This window comes from Sinohyriopsis cumingii, unplaced genomic scaffold, assembly GCF_028554795.1.
Source record: "Sinohyriopsis cumingii isolate HCF-2022 unplaced genomic scaffold, ASM2855479v2 utg001851l, whole genome shotgun sequence".
In the NCBI taxonomy this organism is placed as follows: domain Eukaryota; kingdom Metazoa; phylum Mollusca; class Bivalvia; order Unionida; family Unionidae; genus Sinohyriopsis; species Sinohyriopsis cumingii.
In genome coordinates, this window is record NW_028316071.1 from 249,022 (window position 1) to 274,268 (window position 25,247).

The 25,247-nt window shown below is 32.4% G+C and overlaps 1 protein-coding gene across 1 annotated transcript in view; it reads left to right on the forward strand.

Annotated features, from left to right (window-relative positions):
- The first annotated feature begins 8,286 nt into the window (after positions 1-8,286).
- The window catches only part of LOC149771448 (uncharacterized), a 52,776-nt gene continuing 35,815 nt past the window's right edge, over positions 8,287-25,247 (forward strand). Inside the window, exons 1-11 of the mRNA XM_089948437.1 lie at positions 8,287-8,383; positions 10,572-10,595; positions 11,885-12,033; positions 13,024-13,175; positions 14,561-14,759; positions 18,119-18,295; positions 18,957-19,102; positions 20,206-20,407; positions 20,948-21,105; positions 21,724-21,889; positions 24,668-24,937. Coding sequence (XP_089804563.1) covers positions 8,338-8,383; positions 10,572-10,595; positions 11,885-12,033; positions 13,024-13,175; positions 14,561-14,759; positions 18,119-18,295; positions 18,957-19,102; positions 20,206-20,407; positions 20,948-21,105; positions 21,724-21,889; positions 24,668-24,937 — 1,689 coding nt within the window. The 5' untranslated portion in view covers positions 8,287-8,337. The remainder of the gene's footprint in view (positions 8,384-10,571; positions 10,596-11,884; positions 12,034-13,023; positions 13,176-14,560; positions 14,760-18,118; positions 18,296-18,956; positions 19,103-20,205; positions 20,408-20,947; positions 21,106-21,723; positions 21,890-24,667; positions 24,938-25,247) is intronic.

Here is a 25,247-nt window from a genome sequence, read left to right on the forward strand (position 1 = left end):
ACATGTAGGCAAAACTAACTTGAGACATTAACCCCTGGTGACGAGTTTACATGGCAGGAGGTAGTAGCCTACTGCCGAGCTCTGTAGCGTCAAGGTCATGTATGATAACACTAAAGCAGGTGGTATTATAGAAAGGTAGACAGATGTAGCTCTACAATAATGCCAAATAATCTGGAATTTCTAGTTGCACTACAATATGCAGAGGGAAAAACCTCATTTTTTTGGACCCGATTTTTTTTCTACCAAAAATTTGCCTGTGGTCAGAATCCGATTTTGTGTCCAGATTTTAGACTTTTTGATCTCAGGTCTAAGGCAGACTGGTATAAACTGCAAACAGACAGATGAATCTTTGCAATAAGTAGGATATAATGGGCATAAAGAGTGGTCTCCATACGAAAATAATGGGTTTGTTAAGCACAAAAAAAATAATCCAACTTTTACCCTTCTGCTCATGCGCGAGCCAAATAGCCAGAGAAAAACGATGTTTCTAACACAACTAGGCAGTATGTTATTGGAAGATCACCTGGAAGTTGGTGTTCTAGGATGTAATCAGAAATAGCTTTCAAAATGTGTTTCCTACTCGAATTTCAGACAAAAACCACAGAAACCTCAGGGGTTAATGTGTTAAGACATTCTGTACAAATTACAGCCATGAATAAAAATTAAAAAGATTAGATAAAATCATGTACCTGGAGTTACAAAAAAAATTAGATATACATAAGAAAACACAGGTGATAAAATAAAACATGGCTATTATGGATTGCATAAGAGATAGTTATTTATGCAGAACTTTTGTTGGAAAAATGAATATTGGCAGGCATAATGTAATAATCAGAAGTTCTCTTCAAAAATTGGAAGATATTAGATTGGAAGGTAGGCATTGAACAACTCCAAAAATTGGTAGTTGTTTTTATCCCAGCATGAGAGTTGACAAGTGTGCATCTATTCATGTTATCTTGCCTCTTGTTTAAACATCAAAACACTATGTCACCTAGCCATATATACCAAGGGTTGATATAGAACTAAGTAGAAATTAAACTGCAGAATGAAGATGGGGAAGGGAAAATGAAAAGAAACAAGCTTTTGTATGAGTAGTCTTGAATTAAATCTTCATTTATTTTGTGCAAGGATGTAACTTTTGTAAGTGTTATTTTATTGTGGTCAAGAAAACTGGCACACACTTTTTGAATATTAAGGCTTGTTTGTTTACTCCATTTCAAATTTGTTGAACTAAATTATTAAGTAAGTCTTTTTCATCTCAATGTAAAATCTTTGAAAAATACACTTATTACATAAATCATTACAAGTTTTAACTAGTTTTCATGCATATATTACATAAAATTGAAGTTTCTAAAGCCTGAAAAAGTTGTGTGAACTAACCTTTATCAATGTTTTTTTAAATACGTTCTGATACAAATTGTGTAATTTGCTGTGCTACTGGAAAGGTCTCCATTCTCAAAGCAGTTAATTGATGTTTAATGTTAACTACTGACCCGTCCTATAGCAGGTGGTAGATGTTCATGGGAATATTTTTGAGTTGTATGCAGAGTAAATGTCTACGGCGTATAATTTGATAGATATATAAGTATGTTTTGCAGAAAAGATGATAAATTTTTCAAATAAAGAAGAATTGTCAACTGCCTAAGTATGTGTCGTTCATTTCATTACCCAGAAAGCACCTGTTCCACCTTAAAAAAAATATTCCACAAAATTTTTATTGTCTTGATTTTTGTTTTCCTGCAGAAAATATTTGCACATTATGCCAAACATGGGTATCTGAAACAAATATTGGCATGAAAATGCATTATCTTCAATTTATTTACAAAGCTGATTATAAATAATTCAGGTTTACTTGTTTTTGCATGATTATTTGAAGATGTATTCCTAATTTTAATAACTACAGCTTGTTGCATTTCTCTCCTACACTTAACTCGGAGAAAAATCACTAATTTTGGTAAATTTTTTAATTTAAAATAAGAATTATATTTTGTTCAGTCAAATAATCATAATACTCTCTTCTTTTTTCTCAAAAGTAGCAGGCAGAAAGTAATGAGTATGGTGACGGTTCTGACTTGGTTCAAAGTTAAAAGAACATGTGGAGATAAATAGGGATTCCAGATGAAAATGAGAAGACAGAAAGATACTGGATTTGGTATAAAAAGAACAAATTAAATGTATAAAAAAATGTTAATTACATTTTTCACTACATTAATAACATTTTTGTTTTACTAGATAACATTAATAACATTTTTTTCACACAGCCAGCAGTAGTGGCTGACAGTGTAATATGGGTTGTGATTGGGGGAACCTTATTTTACTTTGTATACTGAAGAATAGAGATGCACCATGGATATGCTATATTATCTTTAATGCATTTACTTTGTAAAGTTCACTCTTATATTCTGAATATTTTAATTTCTTTTTAAAACTAAAAAATGTGTGCAAACCTACAAGTGGTCACATACTGTTAATTTTCCCTTGCTTTGACAAAAGTGAAATATAAAGGAGTCATTCTATTCGTCTGTATATATTTCTCTCCAAATTACATGCAAATCACTTTTGTATCATGGTTACTATTCATTATTTTCCTGAAGAAAAAAAGGTAATTGTAGCTAAACATTTTTGCACATACCATTGCCAAAGATGTGATTTGGGACTACCAGTAACTTTGTTTTAGAAAATATGATGCACAGATCTGCTGATGGTAAGGTAATCTAATAAATTATTTTAGATTTATGAAGAAATTTTCAAATAGTTGAGAGAACAATTTTTATCAACTGATTGATTCTTAGTTTCAGTATTGTTCTCGAGAAAATGATGTTGCAATATTTTATAAACTGCTACTTAGAAGTACAGTGACATATTGTTTACAGCCTAAGTTGATTTTGCACCCAGAACTAGAGATCTTTTTCTTGAAAGCAAATGATGGTAACGTGATTGCTTACATTGACAACAAGGAGTACTAGTATTTTCATAGACAATTTTCACTTTTTTCCTTACACATTTTTTCACTGGCTGCACAAGTAACAGCTATGTTTACATCAACAGTCATGTGACATCAGAGAGATATAAGTATAAATAGTATTCATTCATTGAGTATTTATGATTAGGAGGGTCTTGTAAATTCATTTACATGTAAACTGAATTTTAATTCATAAGAAATCATTATTTTTCAGTTTATATTTCAATGACACTGTACAAAATAATATTTTCCATGCCCCACTCCAATAGATGATGCCATATTTTCCTGATATTTATCTGTACATCTGCACATTTTGTATGTACAGAATCCATTTTAGCACAATAGCACCAAAACTGTAAAACTTTGAGCCAAAAAAATTTAAACACTCTTATGGTCATAAATAGATGAATGAAATTTTGAGGCTATTACAGCACTTTTTCAATTTTGTACACATTTTTAACACTTTGAAGACCTTTTCTTAACAAAAACCTTGCAAGATTGGGCAACATAGTTAAGGCAACCTTGAATTTGAGGGCTTGCCTTTGAAAGACACTTCAAATTAAAAAGTTAGTTTTATCAAAGAAAAGTATGAGAATTTGTTGCAGAACTTACTAATTTGTCATAAAGAAAACAAAACATTAAAAAGGAATAAAATATATCACTTTTTTAATTAAGATTTTTTAAAGAATGTTTTCTTTCCATATTTTTCATAAATAATGAATAAATAAATAAAATGGAATAAACATGATTTGTACAACCTTGAAAGATCATTGAACTTTAGGGGTTGCCTTGAAAAGCCCTTGAGTTTTAAAAGAGTGTTGATAAATAGTTGGACTGTGATTATTCAAACATCATCAGCAAAGTTCTCATCCTTCCCTGGGCATTTTGCCCCATATCTCAGAAGACCCTCCAAATGTACTGATTTATCCATGAAAAGTCTTTGAATTTGCTGGAAAAATCCTTGAATTTTGCTAAAATCTTCTTGAATTTATAAGAATACAAACGTTAGAACGAAATAAAATGTATTATTGTTGTTGTTGTTGTTGTAGGGTTTGACGCCATTTTTCAGCACACAATAGACTATACATGGCGGCCAGTATTAATGGCAGAGGAAGAACCCGGGAAAACCCCGGAAAGAACCACTGACCCACGAGAGGCTACTGGCAAGCTTTCTCACATACCCACATTAGCCGAATCTGAGACTTGAACCCACGCAGGCAGAGTTGAGATGGCAGTGATCCATAACGGAGAGTGCTTTAGACCACTTGGCCACTCGGGGCCCCCTAAAATGTATTATTTTTTAAATTAAGAATCATTGTCATTGACGCACTGTCCAAAAATAATAAACACATAGATTAAATGGTATGAATATGGTTAATACAACCTTGAAATAGCCTTGAATCGGAAAGATTACCTTGAACTGTTTTAGAGTAAACAATAAATAAGTTGTTGAGTTCAAGCTGTCATTTTATCAGCAATTGCCAGACAGTTAGTCCACACAAATGTTTTTCATTACAAATTCATTAGTCCATATATCTACCTGAGCATATATGTCTTTTCAACATATTGAAGAGGCTATACTTTCAATAATTTTGGGGGCCCTGAGTGGCCAAGTCTAAATTGTTCTCCATTACGGATCACTGCCATTACGCCTCTCTCTGCCCGGGTTCAAGACTTGGGTCCAGCCAATGTGGGTGCTTGAGAAAGCTTGCCAACAGCTTCCCGTGGGTAGATGGTTCTTTCCAGTGTTTTCTCAGGTTCTTCCTGCACCAGTTACACTGACAGCCATGTATGGCCTATCTTGTGCTGAAAAATGATGTTAAACCCTACAACAACAACATCAACACCTTTGCACTTTTTGCTGCCAAACTTGCATTGTGGTATGTTGGAGTTATGCAAGTACGGCTTGATCACTGTTATATACTTACATTTTTCTCCACCAGGTTTCTTGTAATGTGGCTTGTGTATGACACACTCTGGTAGATCAGTGGAATCTTGTTAAAAACTCGTGCATTACAAATCGAAATGAGATGTGCGCCAGAAATCGGTAAATATGAACTGCTTTTTGAAGCTGTTTTGTCATTTGTATGTGTGTGTGTGTGTGTGTGTGTCTCTCTCTCTCTCTATATATATATATATATATTGCTTGATGATAAAGGCAGAATTAATAATAAATACAAATAATACTATCAAACAGGTTTCTTGTAATGTGGCTTGTGGATGACACACTCTGGTAGATCAATGGAATCTTGTTAAAAACTTGTGCATTACAAATCGAAATGAGATGTGTGCCAGAAATCGGTAAATATGAACTGCTTTTTGAAGCTGTTTTGTGATTTGTATGTGTGTGTGTGTGTGTCTTTCTCTCTTTGTATATATATATATATATATATATATATATATATATATATATATATATATATATACCAAACAGAATGGAAAGTGCTGTTCCTAGATTCTTCAGAAGAGTGCTTGATAATAAAGGCAGAATTGATAATAAATACAAATAATACTATTATACAGGTTAAAGAATTTTTTATTCATACTGTATATAGATTCAAATTCCAATCTGCCTGCACACGCCAGTCCATATACCATCATGATTAAACATACATCAACAAAAAAATTTGTGGCTATTACAGCACTTTTTCAATTTTGTTCACATTTTTAACACCTTGAAGACCTTTTTTTAAGAAAAACCTTGCAAGATTGGGCAACATAGTTAAGGCATCCTTTGAATTTGAGGGCTTGCCTTTGAAAGACCCTTCAAATTTAAAAGTTTTATTCAAAAAAAAGTACAGGAATTTGTTGTAAAACTTACAACTTTGTTGTAAAACTTACAACTTTGTCATAAAGAAAACAAAACATTAAAAAGGAATAATATGTCACATTTTTTGAGTTAAGATTTTTTAAAGAATGTTTTCTTTCCATATTTTTCATAAATAATGAATACATAAATAAAATGGAATAAACATGATTTGTACAACCTTGAAAGATCCTTGAACTTGAGGGGTTGCCTTGAAAAACCCTTGAGTGTTAAAAGAGTTGATAAATAGTTGGACTGTGATTATTCAGACATCATCAGCAAAGTTCTCATCCTTCCCTGGGCATTTTGCCATCTCAGAAGACCCTCCAAATGTACTGATTTATCCATCAAAGGTCCTTGAATTTGCTGGAAAAATCCGTGAATTTTGCTAAAAACATCTTGAATTTAAAAGAATACAAAACATTAGAACTAAATAAAATGTATTATATTTTAAATTAAGAATCAATGTCATTGACACACTGTCCAAAAATAATAAGCACATACATTAAATGGCATGAATATGGCTAATACAACCCTGAAATAGCCTTGAATCGAAAAGATGACCTTGAACTGTTTTAGAGTAAACAATAAATAAGTTATTGAGTTCAAGCTGTCATTTTATCAGCAATTGGCAGACAGTCCACACAAATGTTTTTCACTACAAATTCATTTGCCCATACATCTACCTGAGCATATATGTCTTTTCAACAAATTGAGGGAGGCTATACTTTCAATACTTTTGGGGGCCCTAAGTGGCCAAGTCTAAATTGTTCTCCATTACAGATTACTGCCAATGCACCTCTCCCTGCCTGGGCTCAAGACTTGGGTCCAACCAGTGCGGGTGCTTGAGAAAGCTTGCCAACAGCTTCCCGTGGGTAGATGGTTCTTTCCAGTGTTTTCTCAGGTTCTTCCTGCACCAGTTATACTGACAGCCATGTATGGCCTATCTTGTGCTGAAAATGGTGTTATTGTTGTTGTTGTTGTTGTAGGGTTTAACACAATTTTTCAGCACATGATAGGCTTAGTATTAGTATTAATGGTGGAGGGAGAACCTGGATAAAACCCAAGAAAGAACCACCAACCCATGAGAAGCTACTGGCAAGCTTTCTCACATACCCACATTGGCTGAATTCGAGACTCAGACCCACGCAGACAGAGGTGAGATGGCAGTGATCTGTAACAGAGAGCGTTTTAGACCACTTGGCCACTTGGGGCCCCTAAAAAAACATGTTGTTAAACCCTATAACAACAACATCAACACCTTCACATTTCTTTGCTGCCAAACTTGCCTTGTGGTATGTTGGAGTTTTGCAACTACAGCTTGATCACTGTTATATACTTACATTTTTCTCCACCAGGTTTCTTGTAATGTGGCTTGTGTATGACACACTCTGGTATATCAGTGGAATCCTGTTAAAAACTCGTGCATTACAAATCGAAATGAGATGTGTACCAGAAATCGGTAACTATGAACTGCTTTTTGAAACTGTTTTGTCATTTGTATGTGTGTGTGTATGTGTGTGTGTGTCTCTCTCTCTCTCTCTATATATATATATAGATAGATACATATACATACATACATACATATTTATTTATATATGTAATTACAGAGACACACCAAACAGAATAGAAAGTGCTGTTTCTAGATTCTTCAGAAGAGTGCTTGATAATAAAGGCAGAATTAATAATAAATACAAATAATACTATCACACAGGTTAGATAATTTTTATTCATACTGTATGGAGATTCAAACCCAGATCTGCCTGCACACACCAGTCCATATACCATCATGATTAAGCATACATCAGCAAAAACTGATGTTACAATGTCAGTGGTGTTTGTACTCATGTGTAGCAGACACTCACATGACAACCTAGTAATTAATTCTCATTTAACTTTATACAAAGTCATTCCCGATTCCTATGATAGAAATCAAGGTATATATAATTAATTAGAGAGAATTACAAATATACACCAATAGAATGAAAAATGTTATCCCTAGATTCTGCAAAAGAATGCTTGATAATACCAGGCAGAATCAATATTTTTACAAAGAAATCACATCAGATTAGTCTACAGTTGCGATTACAGGATTACATGCTTGTATTGCATAAAGAAATATAAGGACAGTTACAACTTTCTCTTTTATTTTAAAGTTTATCTATTATTTTAAGGTAATTTATATAAAATCAGAATTAACAGTTTGCTACAATTTATCACAAAATAAAATGGAATAAATAGAGGTAGAAAATTGTTAAAATAAACTTTCAGCACATGTTCACTGCAGTAGATAGTAATAAGCTCCTGATGTTTTGAACTGCACCAGATCTGAACCCAATCGTTAGACCATTCCCCTGGAACTGCACAGCCTATGTCAATACTGACCTTTATGATGTTACATATGTTTTGTCAACAGTCCTCAGTTTTCTGTTGTTGTTTGACAGTTGACTATGCAATAGATGTGGAGTCAGCTCTAATCATGACCTAAATAGACTGCTTAGGTCAGTTTTTGGTGGATATAAAGAGATGGGTTCCTGTTCTGATCCTTACACAAAGTGTCACAGTATCAATGATGCTACTGCTTCTGACAGGAGCCCTTGTGGTGGGCTTGGCAGGTAGGGTGATTTTTTCTCCATTTTATACAGCTCAAACTTAGAATTTTTGACTTAATTTGCTTGTTTAAAATTTTTTACGCTTTTTTAAAAAAAGATCAAATTTAAACAATTTTTAACAGGGTTTTAGTTTTTTAAGTGTGAAATTTGACTACTTTCATGTTGTGAACATTAGATTTGTTTGAATTTTTATCTTAAATGTCAAACTTTGTACTTAGAATGCATACATTTAAATGCTAAAGAAACATTTTAAAAGAGAAATTGAAAGATGTTTTGAAAGGTACATGTAAATGAACTGTTTGAATCAGATTGTAGACCATGTTTATATTTTCAACAGGTATATTCAGAACATTTCATATGACTACATTTTTTGTTCACCTTGGCCACTGTTTTTTCAAACATATTTCTGACTTGATATTTGTGAAATCTGACCTTTTTAAATCTGATTGCCAAATTTGTTCATTACTACCTGAACCTTGTATTTTTAATGAAAATGTTACTATAATGGAAAATTCTGAGAAGATTTGGGTAATGAAGGCCTTATGTCTCAAATGAACAGACTAAAAAAATTACTGAATTTGAAATTTTTGTTGTTTCAAGTTGAAAAAATACTATTCATTGCCTTTATGAATTTTATTTTATGAGTTTTTATTTTGTAACGTTGTGTTCCTATCATGCAGAATTTAAATTTTGAGCTCCAGATGAGCTTATGTGATAGCCTGTTGTCACTCTTATGTCATTTGTCTGTCCATTATCACAAGTTTGTTATTGCCACACCTCATAAACTAATGCCAGGATTGCTATGAACTTCACACATGCCAAGGTTTACTTGGTCCTAAATAAAAATATGTACTCCTTGGACATTGAATTTCATCTCCATGTTAGCCAACTTAAAAATGGCATTATTACTTCTTATCCTGATATTGATAGCAGCATGTGATTTTCACTAAAATATTGCTCATATTATGTAGTTGACTAGAAATGAAACGTTATTCTACAGAACTCCAATATTGCTACCATGGTATCCATTTTGAAAATCTTGTTATAGCTTCTGAACAGATGGTCATACTGACATGACTTCTTGGTCCTAAATAATCATGGTGTTGATCCATGGGGGCCATCTTATAAAGATGGTTGAATTGACATGGGTACGTTTTCATCAAAACACTTTGCATTTTGATCCTACATGGAAATGATACCAGTGTGACCCTCCAATTTGAAAAACCTTGAAAATGCTATATCTGCTGAATGTATGTTCATACTGAAACTAAAAAGAAAAACCAACAAGAACAAAAAAAACACTCTGTATGCAGTATTTAGTTGTCCTATATTAAAATGATGCTTTTCTAACCTGCAAAAATGGCTGCCTTGATGACTATACTGACATTCTTGATATTGCTACTTATTATATGGTCATGTCATCATGTCATTTTCATTAAGAAACTATAGCTTCCATTCCTGAGTTTCACTTTTTTGTCAGGGTTTGAAATTTAAAGATAATTTATTTCCATGATTTTCTCCACTAGTACTCCTTGTTACATAATAAGAAGTGTGTATAACCATGGAGATGCTTAAAGAACTATAATTTTCTTTATATTGATAACTGAATCATGGAGGTTAGTTTGTTGTGCATCTTGAAGAAAATTGTTAGCTCTGCATGGCTATTTTTCCTTCCAAAATGTCCAAGGTAATTTGAAGAAAAAAAAATAGGCAATAACTTTTTAATTTATTTATTATTTTTAATTTCCATCAGTGCCTCTTTTTGGAAACCAGTAATATGTCCAGTAAAAAAAAATGTCAGTCCCAATAGATGAAAGTCATAAAAGTATGTTTTCTTTCTCAACAATGTTCTGTTTTGAAAACATAAATAATTTGCTTGATTTTATTGTAATGTTTGAAATAAAAAATCATGAGAGAAATTGGTACCAAAAGTACTCACTTAAAATTTGAGTTCAACTGCAAACAGCACAGACCCAGATCTGCTGTCACTTGGGGCGTTTAAATGCATTCTTGTCTTGTTTGACAGGTGTTTCTTGCTAGATTTTAGCATGCATTCTTTTATGTTACAAAAATGAAACATTTAGCTAAATAATAAGGTCTGAATATACAATTGTTCGTCTGTTATCATATCATCAAAGTTATACTATGAACATTATTTAAAATGTTCATAATTACTTCTCTTCAATTGCAGCGAGTCAATCCAGTTCTGTGAATTGTAAGTAAAAATGTTTTGTTTTATCACTTTTCACAAATTGACTTATTTTGTGAATAATGTCCCATTGTTTATTTATCGACATTTTATAGTACTGTAATGCACTATTTTTAATCGAAAATATGCAATCATGATTAAGTCATAATTTGGGGGAAAATACTGTTGACAATAAATGATATTAACATGTTTTTAATTAATAAACCTGTAACATTATCAGCCAAGAAGAGTTATCAATCTGATTGCATTTAAAAAATGATGTCAGTTATGATCATGAAATATTACAGTTACATATATATTTTTAAAGTCAATCAGTGTCCAATAAGTTAGTGCTTTTCAACTGATTGGCCCTGTAATACTTACAGTGAGTATCAATATTCAAGAAATTGTTGCTTTTCAACTGATTGGCCTTTACACAATGACAATCAATGTCCAAGAAGTTGTTGCTTTTCAACTTATTGACCTTGTACATATAGACAATGAAACTTTGAAAGTTCAAAACTCTCTGAGCCCAAATGTTGTGTTAGAGACGGGGTCTCATGCTCAAATGTGCATGAGGACCACATGAGGTAAATTGGCATCACTGAAACATTTTCATACAGTGAAAGAGGCTCATATAAAAGATTCCCAGGTGATGTTAACAAGACGTAACTGATGTAACAATCAAATTTTGATCAAAACTGGCTGGCTGTGAAGAAAAAATTGGCATTATTCATTATAATTATTTTGCAAATTATGAATGTTGTTGCTGGCTGGAAATAACTCCATGATCCATGTATTTGAGACCCTGTGTTAGTGTGTTAGTTATTGCAACTGAATAGTTTTATGCTGGGACATTTCCACTCATCTAAATGATTATGGTAGTTTGAGTGATATTTGAGTTAATGAAGTTTTAATTTATTTGTAAGTGCATACATTGACATCTGAATGCATATATCTGAGTTTGATTTTATTTTATATATTTTATTCATTCAATTTGTGTTAGAGAAAAGTTATATTATTTTGGCTTCCAGAGGCAACTAATGGAGGCAAGCTTTTTGACCCGAGTTGCATCCCTTGATGATGTTCCAGCTGGGAAGTCCTTTGATATTTTTTTAAATAGTGCAGTCAAACCAGACTTTCTCTTTTAAGGATTGTGCACTCTTTGTTCTTTTAATGCCTTTTTTGCTACCTTAACTTACATTGCACTTTAAGTACTGTCATCATTGTACACACACACACACACACACACACACACACACACACACTGCATCATATATACTTCCAAGTTATTTTTCCCTGTCTCCATTTTGTAGCCTATCAGGTTGGAAAGGAGTACATATATGAATATGAAGGACAGGTTCTCACTGGACTACCCCATGGCTCTAGAATTTACTCTGGATTGAAGATCAAATGTAATGCCGTATTGCAGTATAAGTTGTCTCTCAGCCAGGTCACCATGAAGGTGAGAAGTGTATTCATCTTTTTGTTTAAAATGTTGTACTAGGATAGCTCATTTATTTAAATATAATGAGCACCAAATCACAATAACCATACATACACCCAGATCTGTCATTGCATAATGCCTCAGCAAATCAAGGTCCATGCTCTTGGTTTTTAATGCATTTTCCAATAAATACTACAGACACTGATCAGCTAGTCAATTTTTCAATGGCAGACCTGTCAGGTGTATGCTGTTCTCAGTTACATGCAGATTAAACACAGGTAAATTAGTAGGTCTAGAATTTTTTAAACAATTATAATTGATAACTGATAGTACTAGATTTACTTGTATGGTTTTTCTCAGAAAAGAAACTGATTATCAGTCAGATTACATTTTATACTGCACTTTCATTGCTTGAGTAAAGCCTTTAGGGACTGACCATTAAGTTTTAGAATTTTGTTTTTAATTTCTTGCCCTCTGATGACTTGCACAAAATACTTGCTGTGATTTATAGAAAATAAATAGTGTATTACATCCATTAGATTAGTTGAAAAAAAATATATCTTGAGGTAAAAATGGACAATCCTGACTTAAAAGATATGCTAGGCCACATCCTTCAGAAAATGAATGGTTGAGTCCCATAAAGCTTTATCTATTTCGATTGTTTGGGTTTCAAATAAAATAGAAAAATGAACCATCTTATAATGCTTTTCTATACTTTATTAAATATTGTATCAAAATTAAGATTGGTTTTTTTGACATTTTCATGCAATTTTTAAGGATACCAACTGCAAACAACACAGACCATTATCTGTCATCACATAATTGAGTTAGCAGATCAGGGTCTATGTTGTTTATCCTTATAATTAGTCCATACAAACTGCAGGGATCCAGATAGCACATTATGTGATGGCAGATTTGCATCTATGCAGTGCGCAGTTGCATCTGAATATTACAGTCTAAAAAATATTTCTGAAATTAAATCCTGATACATTTTCTCTGCTTCCCCAGATGACCAACATCCATTTGTACAAGAGGAATGGCCCGGTGTTTGAGGAGTATGACCCCACTTCGCAGATGCTTCCTGACAATCTGTTTGAGGAAATAACAGAGCCTGATGTGGACACCTTTGTTGTAGAGCTTTCCAAGCCTGTTGAGTTTAAGTATGTAATAAATTGCTTTTGTTAAACCCGTGGATATAAAAGCTCATACTGGTACTGACAATATTATCAATAAAAGCTGTTTGGTTGTACTTAAATTTCCCACAACTACACTATCTTCAAACTGCCATACCCTGTCAATAACGTTTTCTGTTAGCTGATGCAACCTTGGCAAACAATTTTTAACAATTTTCAAGACTACATATCTGGGACATATCACTCAAAACTATTCTTGCCCAAAAATACATGGGCTCACAAACTCAATCCATTGTATTTCTGTCTCACTCACAATTTCTAGCAACATAAACACTCTAATGTATAATTGTCAACATATTAGATCCATTGCACACACACACACATTTTACAAATACTGAGAATATTATGAAATTGATCCTTTAAATTATAATAACTCGATGGTTCTAGCTTCATATGTTTGTTCTGCCATTTTAATAATAATAATAATAATGCTTTATTTATAGAGCGTGACTCATTAATCTTAGGATTATTCTCCCTTGAGACCCTCTTAAGTAGAGTGTAACAATGCACGTTATATGAAGATAGCAATAATTACTGTTTATTTTAACATGTTTAGTATTAAAATACTAAATTCCATTACCTTTGAGAAACAACATACGTGCTCATGATATCTGTTTTTAAATGCTCTAATATTTTCAGCAGATTTTTATGTAGTGGAAGCTTGTTCCACAGAATTGGTCTTAATTAAGATAGTATTGGGCTTAAAGTTTCAGCCATGCAGCGTTGAGATTTGTTTAGAATGAATGAAATTCATTGTTGTCAGTCAAAATATTCTGATACACTTAATATGTTTACACATAATAAATACAGAACTTTCAGCCAAAAAATAGAACTCTTTTAGAAACTTTTTCAACACTCAAGGATACAAATTTTTGTGCATAATTCCAAAGAAAATGAAAGGAAGTACATATATAAATGCATTTAATTATAATCTACTTGAATGGATTAAAACTGGAACTTGTTTCATTGGACAAATACTTAAAGTAAAAATTATTAAATCTTCCACTTTGTTGTCTCGCTATTTTTGCACTGTATATACACATAGTACCTTGTCAAAACACATTCTTATCAAATTTTGTTTGTTGTTGTCATATATACAGGTAGTTTATGAACAGTGCTTTTTTTTCTATTTTTCTATGTGCAACTATGTACTTGTAAATAATGCAGAGGGTTACAAGAAGGATTAGTTCCATGCAACTAATTGTGTGACACTCTTTAAATAAAGTCATTATCATTATTATTGTTTTTGTTCTTATTCTTATTCTGGAAACATTCCATAGAGACTGTGCACTTTAACTAAAAGATCTATCAAAAGAAAATATGATTGTTCGGCTGTTCATGTCTTTTTTCAGTTACATTCGTGGTCATGTGAGTGACATTAAGACAGAAAAGGATGATCCCTATTGGTCGGTTAACTTTAAAAAGGGTTTCCTGAGCTTGTTTGAAATCAACTTCAACGAACGCCAGTCATTCGAGGCTCAGGCCAGCATCCGTAGCAGCAGCAGTGATAGCAGTGTTGGCACTGAGAAAAAGTTCTACCGAGTTATGGAGGTAATTATCAAATGTTACAGTTTGTATGCCCAATGATGCTGGCATATCTGTCTGTCATATTTTCATTACTAGAACATAACTGCAAAGATGTTCCAGATAACTCCATGGAACATGGTTCACTGGTGATTCAAATGTGCCATTTCCTTTTCACAATTCGTTTGTTTCAATCTTGTCAATTTTTTGTCCATTTGTTTCCCTGTCCTTATTCATAGATTCTGCAGGAAGACTCCAAAACCATTTAATATAATTCAGTGAAATTCAATGCATTTAATAGACTAGTGGTTTTGATGTGCTGTTTGCTGTTAACAATTTCAGTTTCAATATTTATGTTTTAATCCATTGGCTTTTTCATTTATCTCTCCATCATTTACACTGTTGTTTTTTGATAAAACTCCAAAATCATTCAAGGTATTTCTGTGAAATTTATAAACATATATAAATATGGTAAAAATGTACCTTTTGTCATTTATATCAGTTCATTATCATATTTTGATTTCTGTGGCAAAACTCCAAAACCATTAAAGATATCTCTTGGAAATTTGGTACATATATCAGACTAGTTCTGTAGATGTTCTTTTTGTATTCACAATTCTTCAGTTTAAATATTCTTAACATTTTTTTCCCTTTTTCTGTTCCATCATTTATACACTTATTTCTGGCACAAACCTCCCAAAACATTCTAAGATATTTCTTGAAACTTTGCCAGATGTGAAACTAGTGGTCCAGCATCTTGAGCTAATCATAAGTCTTCAGTTGAAATATGTTTAATGTTTCTGTGCATCCATCTATTATTGACTATTGTTGCTAGAGGCAAAGTCCAGAGCCATTAAAGATATCTCTATGACATTTGTTCACATATTAAACTAATGGTGTGAATGTGTCCTCAATTTGTACAATTCTTTAGTGTCAGTATTTTTAAGGTTTTGGTCTAACCACCCATCTGTTGTTCTCACAAGTAATAACTGGGCAAAATTGTTTCTCTGTGAAATTTTCACTTGAAATTGTCAACAATTAAAAATGGAAAAATGAAAATTTAGAAATGCAAGAAACTGAAGAAAACAAAAATAAAATAAATAATTGGATAAATTGTTAAAAAGGCAAAATTAAAAACTTTATCATGTAATAAGTAACAATATAAAATAACAGATTAGAAGTTAATGGGCATTTGTCACAGAATAAGTTGTTTTTTTCAACAGAACAATTAAAGGTCAAGGGAAGGCAAAGAGAAACTTTTACACTTTGGGAAGTTCCATTGTATCACAGTTACATTATCTTCATAAAACATTTTAACATATTTTGACAGAATATTCTGAACACAACTAGTCTCACATATTTCATTGGATCACAATGACAAAACTTGGAAAACATGAAGATCATCATCTGAAGACAAGCAAATTGAGGAATATTTATTCTCCTGCAATTTTTATTAGAGTTATTGTCTTTTTTTTGCTTGTGAATTATTTAATGTATGACAGAATTTTGTGAACACAACTTGTCTCACAGTTGTCACCATGAAACTTTGTAAATGTTAAGGCCATCACTTTAAGATGCGCATATTTACTAGTTACTTTGTCTTCACAATTTTTCTTTGATTTATTGCCTTTTGTGTCTCACAGTTGAATACAGTATTAGATAGAATATTGTGAATCGAAAGTAGTCTTGCAGCTTTTTATGGATCACTGTGAAACTTGGTTCATCTTGTGGTCATTATATAAAGATGAACATGTTTTAACAAATCCTTGTGGTTCCTTGGCTTTTGTAAGACATTTTCATTTTCAGCAGCCTGCTAATTTTTGTGCAAATGCAGCTAATCTTGCAATGTTTAGCAGATTGTTGTGAAACAGAGTAAATATCAGACATGTGGAGATTCCTCCAAGGCAGGCCATAAATATAAAATTAACCAGATAAATCCAGGATGCAGACCAGATGTTGCCCACAGGCTGTAGGTTGATATACCTGGTGTACATTATGCTCATCAGCAACAGATGTCCCTTTTGACCAATCATTCCCTCACACTGTGGTATTTTCATAAGAGTTTTGCACTCTTATTTTATTATGGACACATATCCATCATGGGGAGGGGGAAAGCAGGGGAATACTTACTTCAGCAAATTGCTCACCATTCCTATAGTTTCATGTTTGGATTTAATTATTTACCATATAATCTTATTAATATTGAAGTCCACGATCTGTGATCATTTGTGTAATGACTCAGTGTTTTTAAAAAATTTCTTTCACAGTTTTGTCCTCCAAGAATCACACACTTGCTATTTATCTTCCTGGAATGTCCGTTCCCCATTTAGAAACTTTTTTGCAATAACTGGCCATTGTTACCATCCAATGAGGTCAGATGTCTAACTAATGAATGTCATTCCGGCATAATACATTGCTGAAATATTCTTGAATGGCAAATTGTGCTGTGTAGAACTAAATGCTCTGGTTGATACTGATCATCGTGTTTTTTCCAAACATATACTTTCAATTTTCATCCAAAGCAATGTTTATTTCATTGGTAAAAGTTACTCTGGAATGTTGGTTTTCAATTGTCCAGTTTAATAGAATAATAGAGTAGTTAAAATATTGATAGAGTGGCATTGGGATCAAGATCCTCAAAAAATTATTTTCCTCCTTATCTATTTTCTGATCCACCATGGTTAATATTTCACTTATACTGATTATTGTTTTTGAACTAACGTAAATTGAGCTATAAATACACATTTCACATTCTACTGATGCAAATATTCATAAAGGGAAAAATTCTTTATCCTGGCTTTGTTTATCAACAAAAATAGATAACATTGATAAAATTGAAGAGGAAACTAATTTAGTAATGAATGGAAGAGATAAAAAATTAAGTTGCAGTTCATAATTCATGGACTGAAATATATAATGACAAAAATCTACATGGTTTTAGGTAAATATAAAATTAACTTCAGCATTTCCACCATTGATTATCTCTCTGAAATAGGAAACAAACAGGTACAGTTTCAGTACATATTAAACAATCTTTTTGAATTGTTAGGATCTAAGTCATTTATAACTGAAATGTACGTATTAAATATGAGAACAAATTTAAATTTAGGTTCTTTTGAGTTCTATTTCTTGTACCAAAAGTGTATCTATGAACATGGTATAATTCCTTTTTGTGTGTTTCAGGCTTAATGATTAAACAGCAGAAACTAAAATTGTCAAATCAAATAACTAAATCATGGCAGGAAATAGGAAGAGAAAGTATATTCATTTGCTTAAAGATACTTTTTCCACTTAGACTGCAATTTTATTTATTGAAAAAAAAATTATTTAGCAGTTCCATTAAATTTTCATTTACATAACTAACATTGGTCATGTTAATTTTACAGGAAAGTGTTGCAGGTGAATGTGAAACCACCTACATGTTGGACCCAGCTAAATTCACTAATGAAAACGAGGGTTTGTTTTTGACCAAGGTCCGCAACTACAATAATTGCTTGATCAGGCCCTACTACCTGCACTCCATCTTCAGTTATGATAATTGCTATGAATGTCTGGAGAAGAAAGTAAGATATCAGTAATAGATAGTACTATCATTCATTTATTGTCATTATTTTTCTTTGTACCGATTTTATCAGCAGTAATATATGCTTCACAAACCAGTCTTTCTAACTGTTTATGTCTTTATCATCATCATCATTTCATTATTGTTGTTTTTGTTATTTATTGTGTTCTTGAAATCATATATCAATATGCAAATATCAAGGAAGGATTAAGGCATGAATTTAGTAGAGTTTGTCTTTTTTTTTCAGCAACAAGCTCCACATGATTTAGTTTAACCAAACTTTTTACATGTAGGCTATAACTAATCAGATATTTCAAGATCCCCCAAATTATAGCAAATATTTTAACACCAAAATTTTGTTCAAAACAGCAAGACCTGCCACCTTACATTTTTTACAGATTTATTCTCTATAGAAATTTCCAGCTTAATATTTGAGAACACAGTAAAGTACCTGCATCTTAAATTTGTTTTTGTTGGTGTCTTTATCTTTGAACAAGAATACATGCATCTGGGCACAGATTTTCTCTTCTTTTTTTGGGAAGGGGTAGAGATTTGTTAATATGAATTTCTAGATTATGAAGTGGAGCAAAAGTGTTGGGATTATTAGGAGGTTAATGTACGTTACCTTCATTTGTAACTTCATGAAAATTTTGCAATTTCAGTTTGATCCAATGAGCAGTCAGTCACAAGTTCGCTACTCTGTCCAGGGAACATCTCATCAGTTTCTGATTCTTGGTGCTGTTGGAGAGAGCGTACACTCATTTACTGCCTACAGTGAACTGGGCGGAAGTTTTGTTACATTCATAAAGTAACTTAATTTAGAATTTACTTAATCAGGGCATATTAGGGATATATTTCCAGAGCATTATTATGTGGTATTAATAAGACAGTGTTCCATCAAACTGATACATTGGTTTGTTTTTACTGGGTCTTTCTGCCTGAAAAATGTAATTTATTGTCCACAATTTTGCATAAATGGGACCCCTGCTTAATTAAAAAAACATTGTTTTAATGAGGAAACTGTTATCAAGTTTTACATTTTATAAAACGTGCCTGGATAATCAATTGTGAAAATGTTCACTTTATGCATTGACTGATGTTAACTTGATAATCACACAGAAACAATACTCAAACTTTTCACAAATAAACTCCACCTGGGAAATTAGGTTTTTTCTCTGTAAGAGGAATTAGAATAGAAGACATAAAACATGTTTTATCATTACTCAGTGCTTAAGTTAGATGAATGCAGAATATTAATTGTGCCAGGTATTTTGTATGATAATTAAAGAACAGCAGTATACAGTGTATTCTTTTATCAATACAATAAATATATTAAATCTCAAATATAATAACTTTTATATTAATTATTTTATTAAATAAGAATACTTCCTCATGTAGTGTGAATTATTATATACCACTTTTCAAATTATATATATATATATATATATATATATATATATATATATATATATATATATATATATATATATATATATATATTAGTTTTAATGATGGCAAAAATGGAACAGAACAGTTCTTTTCCAATGGGCAGCTCTGTTTTACTTATTTGGTCAAGGCATTCAACTGTGAATATATATCTATATCTCTCTCTCTCTCTCTCTCTATATATATATATATATATATTTGCATAAGTGATGTAATGAGAAAACTGAAGATTAAATGAAGAAATGACCCTGCTTCATGCATACAGAAGAACTTTATAACAAAGATAAAGTCATAATTTCCAAATGCTCAGTAACTATTAAATTACCAACTGCATGGTTGAATGCTTCTTTTAGTTGAATACTTCTTGTAGTGAAAATTATTTTACACAGGAGGAAATATCTTCATTATGTATATATATATATATATATATATATATATATATATATATATAATGTGACCTTGCAGTCAGACATTGGTGTTCAGTGACTCAAAGAACATTGAGGAGCAGATCTCTAGCCTCCAGTCACCCAAGACTCAGGAGAGTGGTTTGGTTGCTGACCTGCCTGAAAAGAAGAAGCAATCATGGAATCCTTCCTCCCTTGTTCCAGATGATGCTGACCTCATTGAGGGATATCCTTACTTTGACCAGAGATTTATCCTCGAAAAAGTAATTTTGATTTTTTTTCTGCAAGTCTTGATCAAGTATCTTGCATGGAGATTGCTGGGCATAAAACTTTTTATGTTTATTTTCTTAACTTCCATCTTATTTTGCCTAATGATCAAGGAGAAATTTGTAGTTTAATTTTCATAAAAATAAAGATTCATTTAAAACTAGTAGGAATCAGATAATTACTTCATTAATTGTGTAGATTCTTCAAGTTGGGAAATATGGAGAAGGTAAAAATTGAAACTTCTACTGTCAGTGCTAATGCAACATAAAATAGTGAAAATTCTTTGTGTTCTTAAGAACTCCATTCTGTCATACCTTGAATGGGGTGAGAATGTTTTTTCAACTCCATTTAAAAATAAAATTAAGGAATCTCTTTGTTTTTATCTAGGCTATTTATGTCTTTGGAGGGGGTGGTATTGTACTTTTGTTTATCCAGATATCATCATAACAAGTAATCCACTGTCACTCTCCCTCTTTGGTACAGTAATACATAATAACATTAACTTTGAGAAAAAACATTAATTCCTTGTATTTTAGATCAAGGATCTTTTGAGAGTATACAAGGAATTCACTAATGAAGAGGTGAAAGAAGAGGCAGCTTTAGTGTATATGGAATTGAAGAGATTTATGAAGATGACCAGCAGGCAAACTCTTGTAGATTTAGTCAATGAATTTGGCTCTGAATCATTTGAAGGGTAAGCATTCATATAAAAACCTTTGTGTCATTTGCATTTTCTTCATTTATGTAACTGAACTTAGAGTTTTCAGATCAGTTGGAAAGTTCATTAAAATAACATTACCAATGTAGATATGTTATACAGATATGTGGTAAGCATACCTGATTTTTTTATTTTACCTAAGATAAATCTTAGGAAAATTAATAATTACAAAATATCAAAAAGGTGAAACATATGGTGGTTTGATGTTGAACTTGGGTGTCCTACAGTTTGCACTTTTTCAACAACTGTACAGATGGACTTATTGCTGAGTGAATAAAAAGAAAAAAGTATGACAAATGAGCTCCATGATTGATGATAGTTATTGGAAAGGCTAATATTACTTATTTCTTTCCATGATATTATTTTTTCTTTCCTAATATTACTTATTTCTTTCCATGATATTATATTTCTTTCCTAATATTACATTTTTCTTTCCTTGATATTATATTTTCTTTCCAAAATATTATAATATGCATTGGGCAAATAAGGATCCTTAGTATTCAGTGGATTACATACCAAGAATATATCCAATGTAAAACATTATCAATTTCATTAAATTTGTGTAATGATCCTTTATTTTCCTGTGTTTTGTAGGTACACCCTTCATAACATCCTTCCCTATGTTGGCAGTTACCCAAGTGTAGATATCCTGATTAAGAGTGTTATGAAGGGAGCTGTAAAACCGGAGTTTGCTGAATTTATTCTCAGTGTCCTAGGGGTTTATGCTGAGCCACATGTCTTGACTATAAAACGAGTTCTGGTGAGTCTTGGGGCAAACAATGTTTCTATTTGTGGCTTGGATAATGTTTGCTGTGCAATTGTTTTCATTTTCTTTACACTGCATCAGACTGCTCAAAAATACTTCAAGAGTACGATTTTGTTTAGTTATGTTTTTGAAATATTTATTGTCTTTTTTTATTGCCTAGTAATATTGCACAGATATACTTTGTTCATTGCTCTGTTGAGATTGTCCGCAACTTCTGAATCACTTGGGCTTCGTTTATAACGGAAACGCTCAGGAAGCCCAGAAAAATGCTTCACTGCCTTTGATATTAGTGATCCAAGGCAGTTAAATTAATTAATTCTATATGATTATGTTGTTAAAAATATAATTTTACATTTTTTCCTTTAGGAGCAAATATTATTTTCACATAATCACATAAACAAGGCCATGTTGCAAGTGCAAACTGTGTCAGTAGGCTAAGATACCAATGGTCACACCAAATTCTTAGATTCTAAAATTTGCAGTGAAATGCAGTACAAGTTTGGCCTATAGAAAACATTCCCCCATTACACAATGCATTAAGATCCCCACACTTACAGCATTGTTACCTTTAAAATGAAGTGAGACAAAATATTATGATATGGTCTTCAATGTAGCTCTATCTAGAATTGATTTATTTTCTAAATAATAATGAGAAGATGAATTTAAAAAAATAACAGTTACAACAATGACTTTGGTGACTCCAGACCAGACAACATACTCCATACCTGTAATTGGGTTGATCAGTATTCAACATTATGTTTACAGGACACTAACTTGAACCACTGCACATTTTAGGCTGTAATTGTGTTGCAGCAACATTTGGCAACATCATTGTGAAGGAATCCTTAAGATGGAAATCTGGAAGATGATGCCAGTTTGTGGCACTTTGGTTGTAACAGAAGGTCATGTAACAAAAGACAGCACTTACATGATGATAGATTACAAAATCCTTCATATTCATTAGTACTGCAGATAGCTTGTGCAGTGATACAAATGTGAATAAAAAGTCTCCCCTTCATCATAATTAAATAGACCAAAATTTTGCTTTGTTCTAGAATTGATTTACCTTCATAAATAATAATGAGCTTATGAATTTAAAAACAAAACCTATTACAACATGTTTTTTTTTATAACCAGAAATTGGATTAAACAAACTGTACATGTAATTAGGTCGATCAATGTCAAATGTTCTGTTTATGAGACACATTACTTTAAATGCTGCTCATTATAGTACATACATGTGCTGCATTTAATGTTTGTCTTAATTTTTATGAAAGAAGTCTGAAGTGGTGATGGATGTGCCACTTTATGTGCTCTCTTCTCACAGTGATGAAATACAACAGTCAATTGATGAAGGGTAACAGTGATGGTGTTCCACACTCAAAAACAGTGAGACTGTGAAAAAGTTCTATTGCCCACTGTTGTCCTGCATTAGAATAGCATGTTCCTATACACATGTAGGAATGTGACAGGATGTTATCCTCTCTGTCTGGATGTGTGCACATGCATGCATTGGTGGTTGCATGCATGTTATGTCACATAACTCATCCAGTGTGGTTCACAAGAATGATTTAAAAATGTGTCCTTCATCTGAAGATATTCTTAACCATTCTGAAATTTTGAAAAAGCCCATGTGGGTGAAGCTATGGTAGGGTAGAATTTGTGTTACATAAATTCTGAATGCATATAATTGCTAAATTATGAGACTAACATGTCTTAGAATTGGTTCATGTGATTATCAAATAAGTATCAACATATGTTGATGGGGGTTTGAGTGGGACACCTGAGTCATGCCCCAAGGCCATCTAGTTGTGGCCTCTGTGTTACAACTTCAAAAGCTGAGATCCGCACTCAGTGCCTATATATATAGATTCAGATGCGAAACAGAATGTTTCCCCTAGGTCTGTTCTTACTCCCTGGAACCTATCCTCTTGATCATAGCATCAAAACTATCGAGGTCCCTACCCTATAACCATATATATGATTACTAAGCTTGAAAATACCAATTTATACCTGTAAATAACATCTGTTTCATGAACCGTACCTATTCCCACAGACTCCAGCTATTGGGAATAATGTTAAAACTATAGATATTCCCAGTCAGTCACCTTATAACCACTTGCTGGCATGAAAAGATGAGTTCAGATATGCAAGTTAAATTATCCCCATGGTATTTTCTTACCCCTCGTGTAAGTCTCTAGTGAAACAGATTTGGGGTGGGGTGGGACAATGTGGGAAAGCAAGTTAAGATGCATTTTATTAACACTCTTGTTTCTTTTGTTTGAGGACTGAAATTTTCAGTACTATAATAGGATGACTATATTTATAAAATGTAAAGTATTAAGAAATATTTGGTGTTATTATATTTTTAATTTATCTGATTAGTTTAATTCCATTCCTTAACAAGATGGAGCACATAATACCCTTGCCAATAGTGCATGATTTTCAATTCTAAAACAACCAGTCCTCTTATTTTTCTGAGTAAATTCATGCATACATAGTTGCATTGGTATTTGGGTAATGAAAGAGCATGTAAAGCAGTCAAAGCTTCCTGCCTGTTTCTGACGTAAACATTCCATAGTAGCTTCAAATATCATATAAATTAACATGCTTCATTTTTAACTCTGCAAAATATATGGAATGATACCTCCACAGACAACCTTATGAAAATCATACTCATCACCATTCATATAGAACAATGCAGAGATGAAAATATACTGTGCTGCTCACATACAGGATAGACATACATACACATATTTTTATGTTTAATAGGATTTATTGACTGGAATGACCTCTTGGCCCACCCAAATGATGAAACGCATTGCATGGCTGAACTTAGGAACCATGTCACACAAAATGACAAAAGACATGTTGGAATCCAGGAAAGAGCTGATGGAACAGCTTGTACTTGTGCAGAAAATCCTTGAGCAAGAGACAAGAAAGAACAGCCGTGATGCCATCCAAAGCAAACAATACAAGATTGAAGAAAAGATCCGTCAGGCTGAACAGATCTATGGCAAGATCAAGAATGAAATTGTGCAGGTAATGTATCTGCAGGTCACATTCTTATATATTGATTTTAATTGAGATTTGTTCAGTGACATGCTGAAATTCTTCTCAGAGAGCTGAGCAGATCCAATGTATGCAAGAAATCTCAGTTGAGCAATTTAATTTTCACAGAAATGATTCCACCAGATAAATTAAGTTTTGTTTCATTTTGTAGTTTATTGATATTTACAGTACCAGTTGTATCTAGATTACTTATTCCACAGAACTTTACTAGAATATGGGAAACTTTCCCTTCATGGCACTATTCTTAGTTTCAAGGGATGAAAGTTTCCATGTGCTTTTG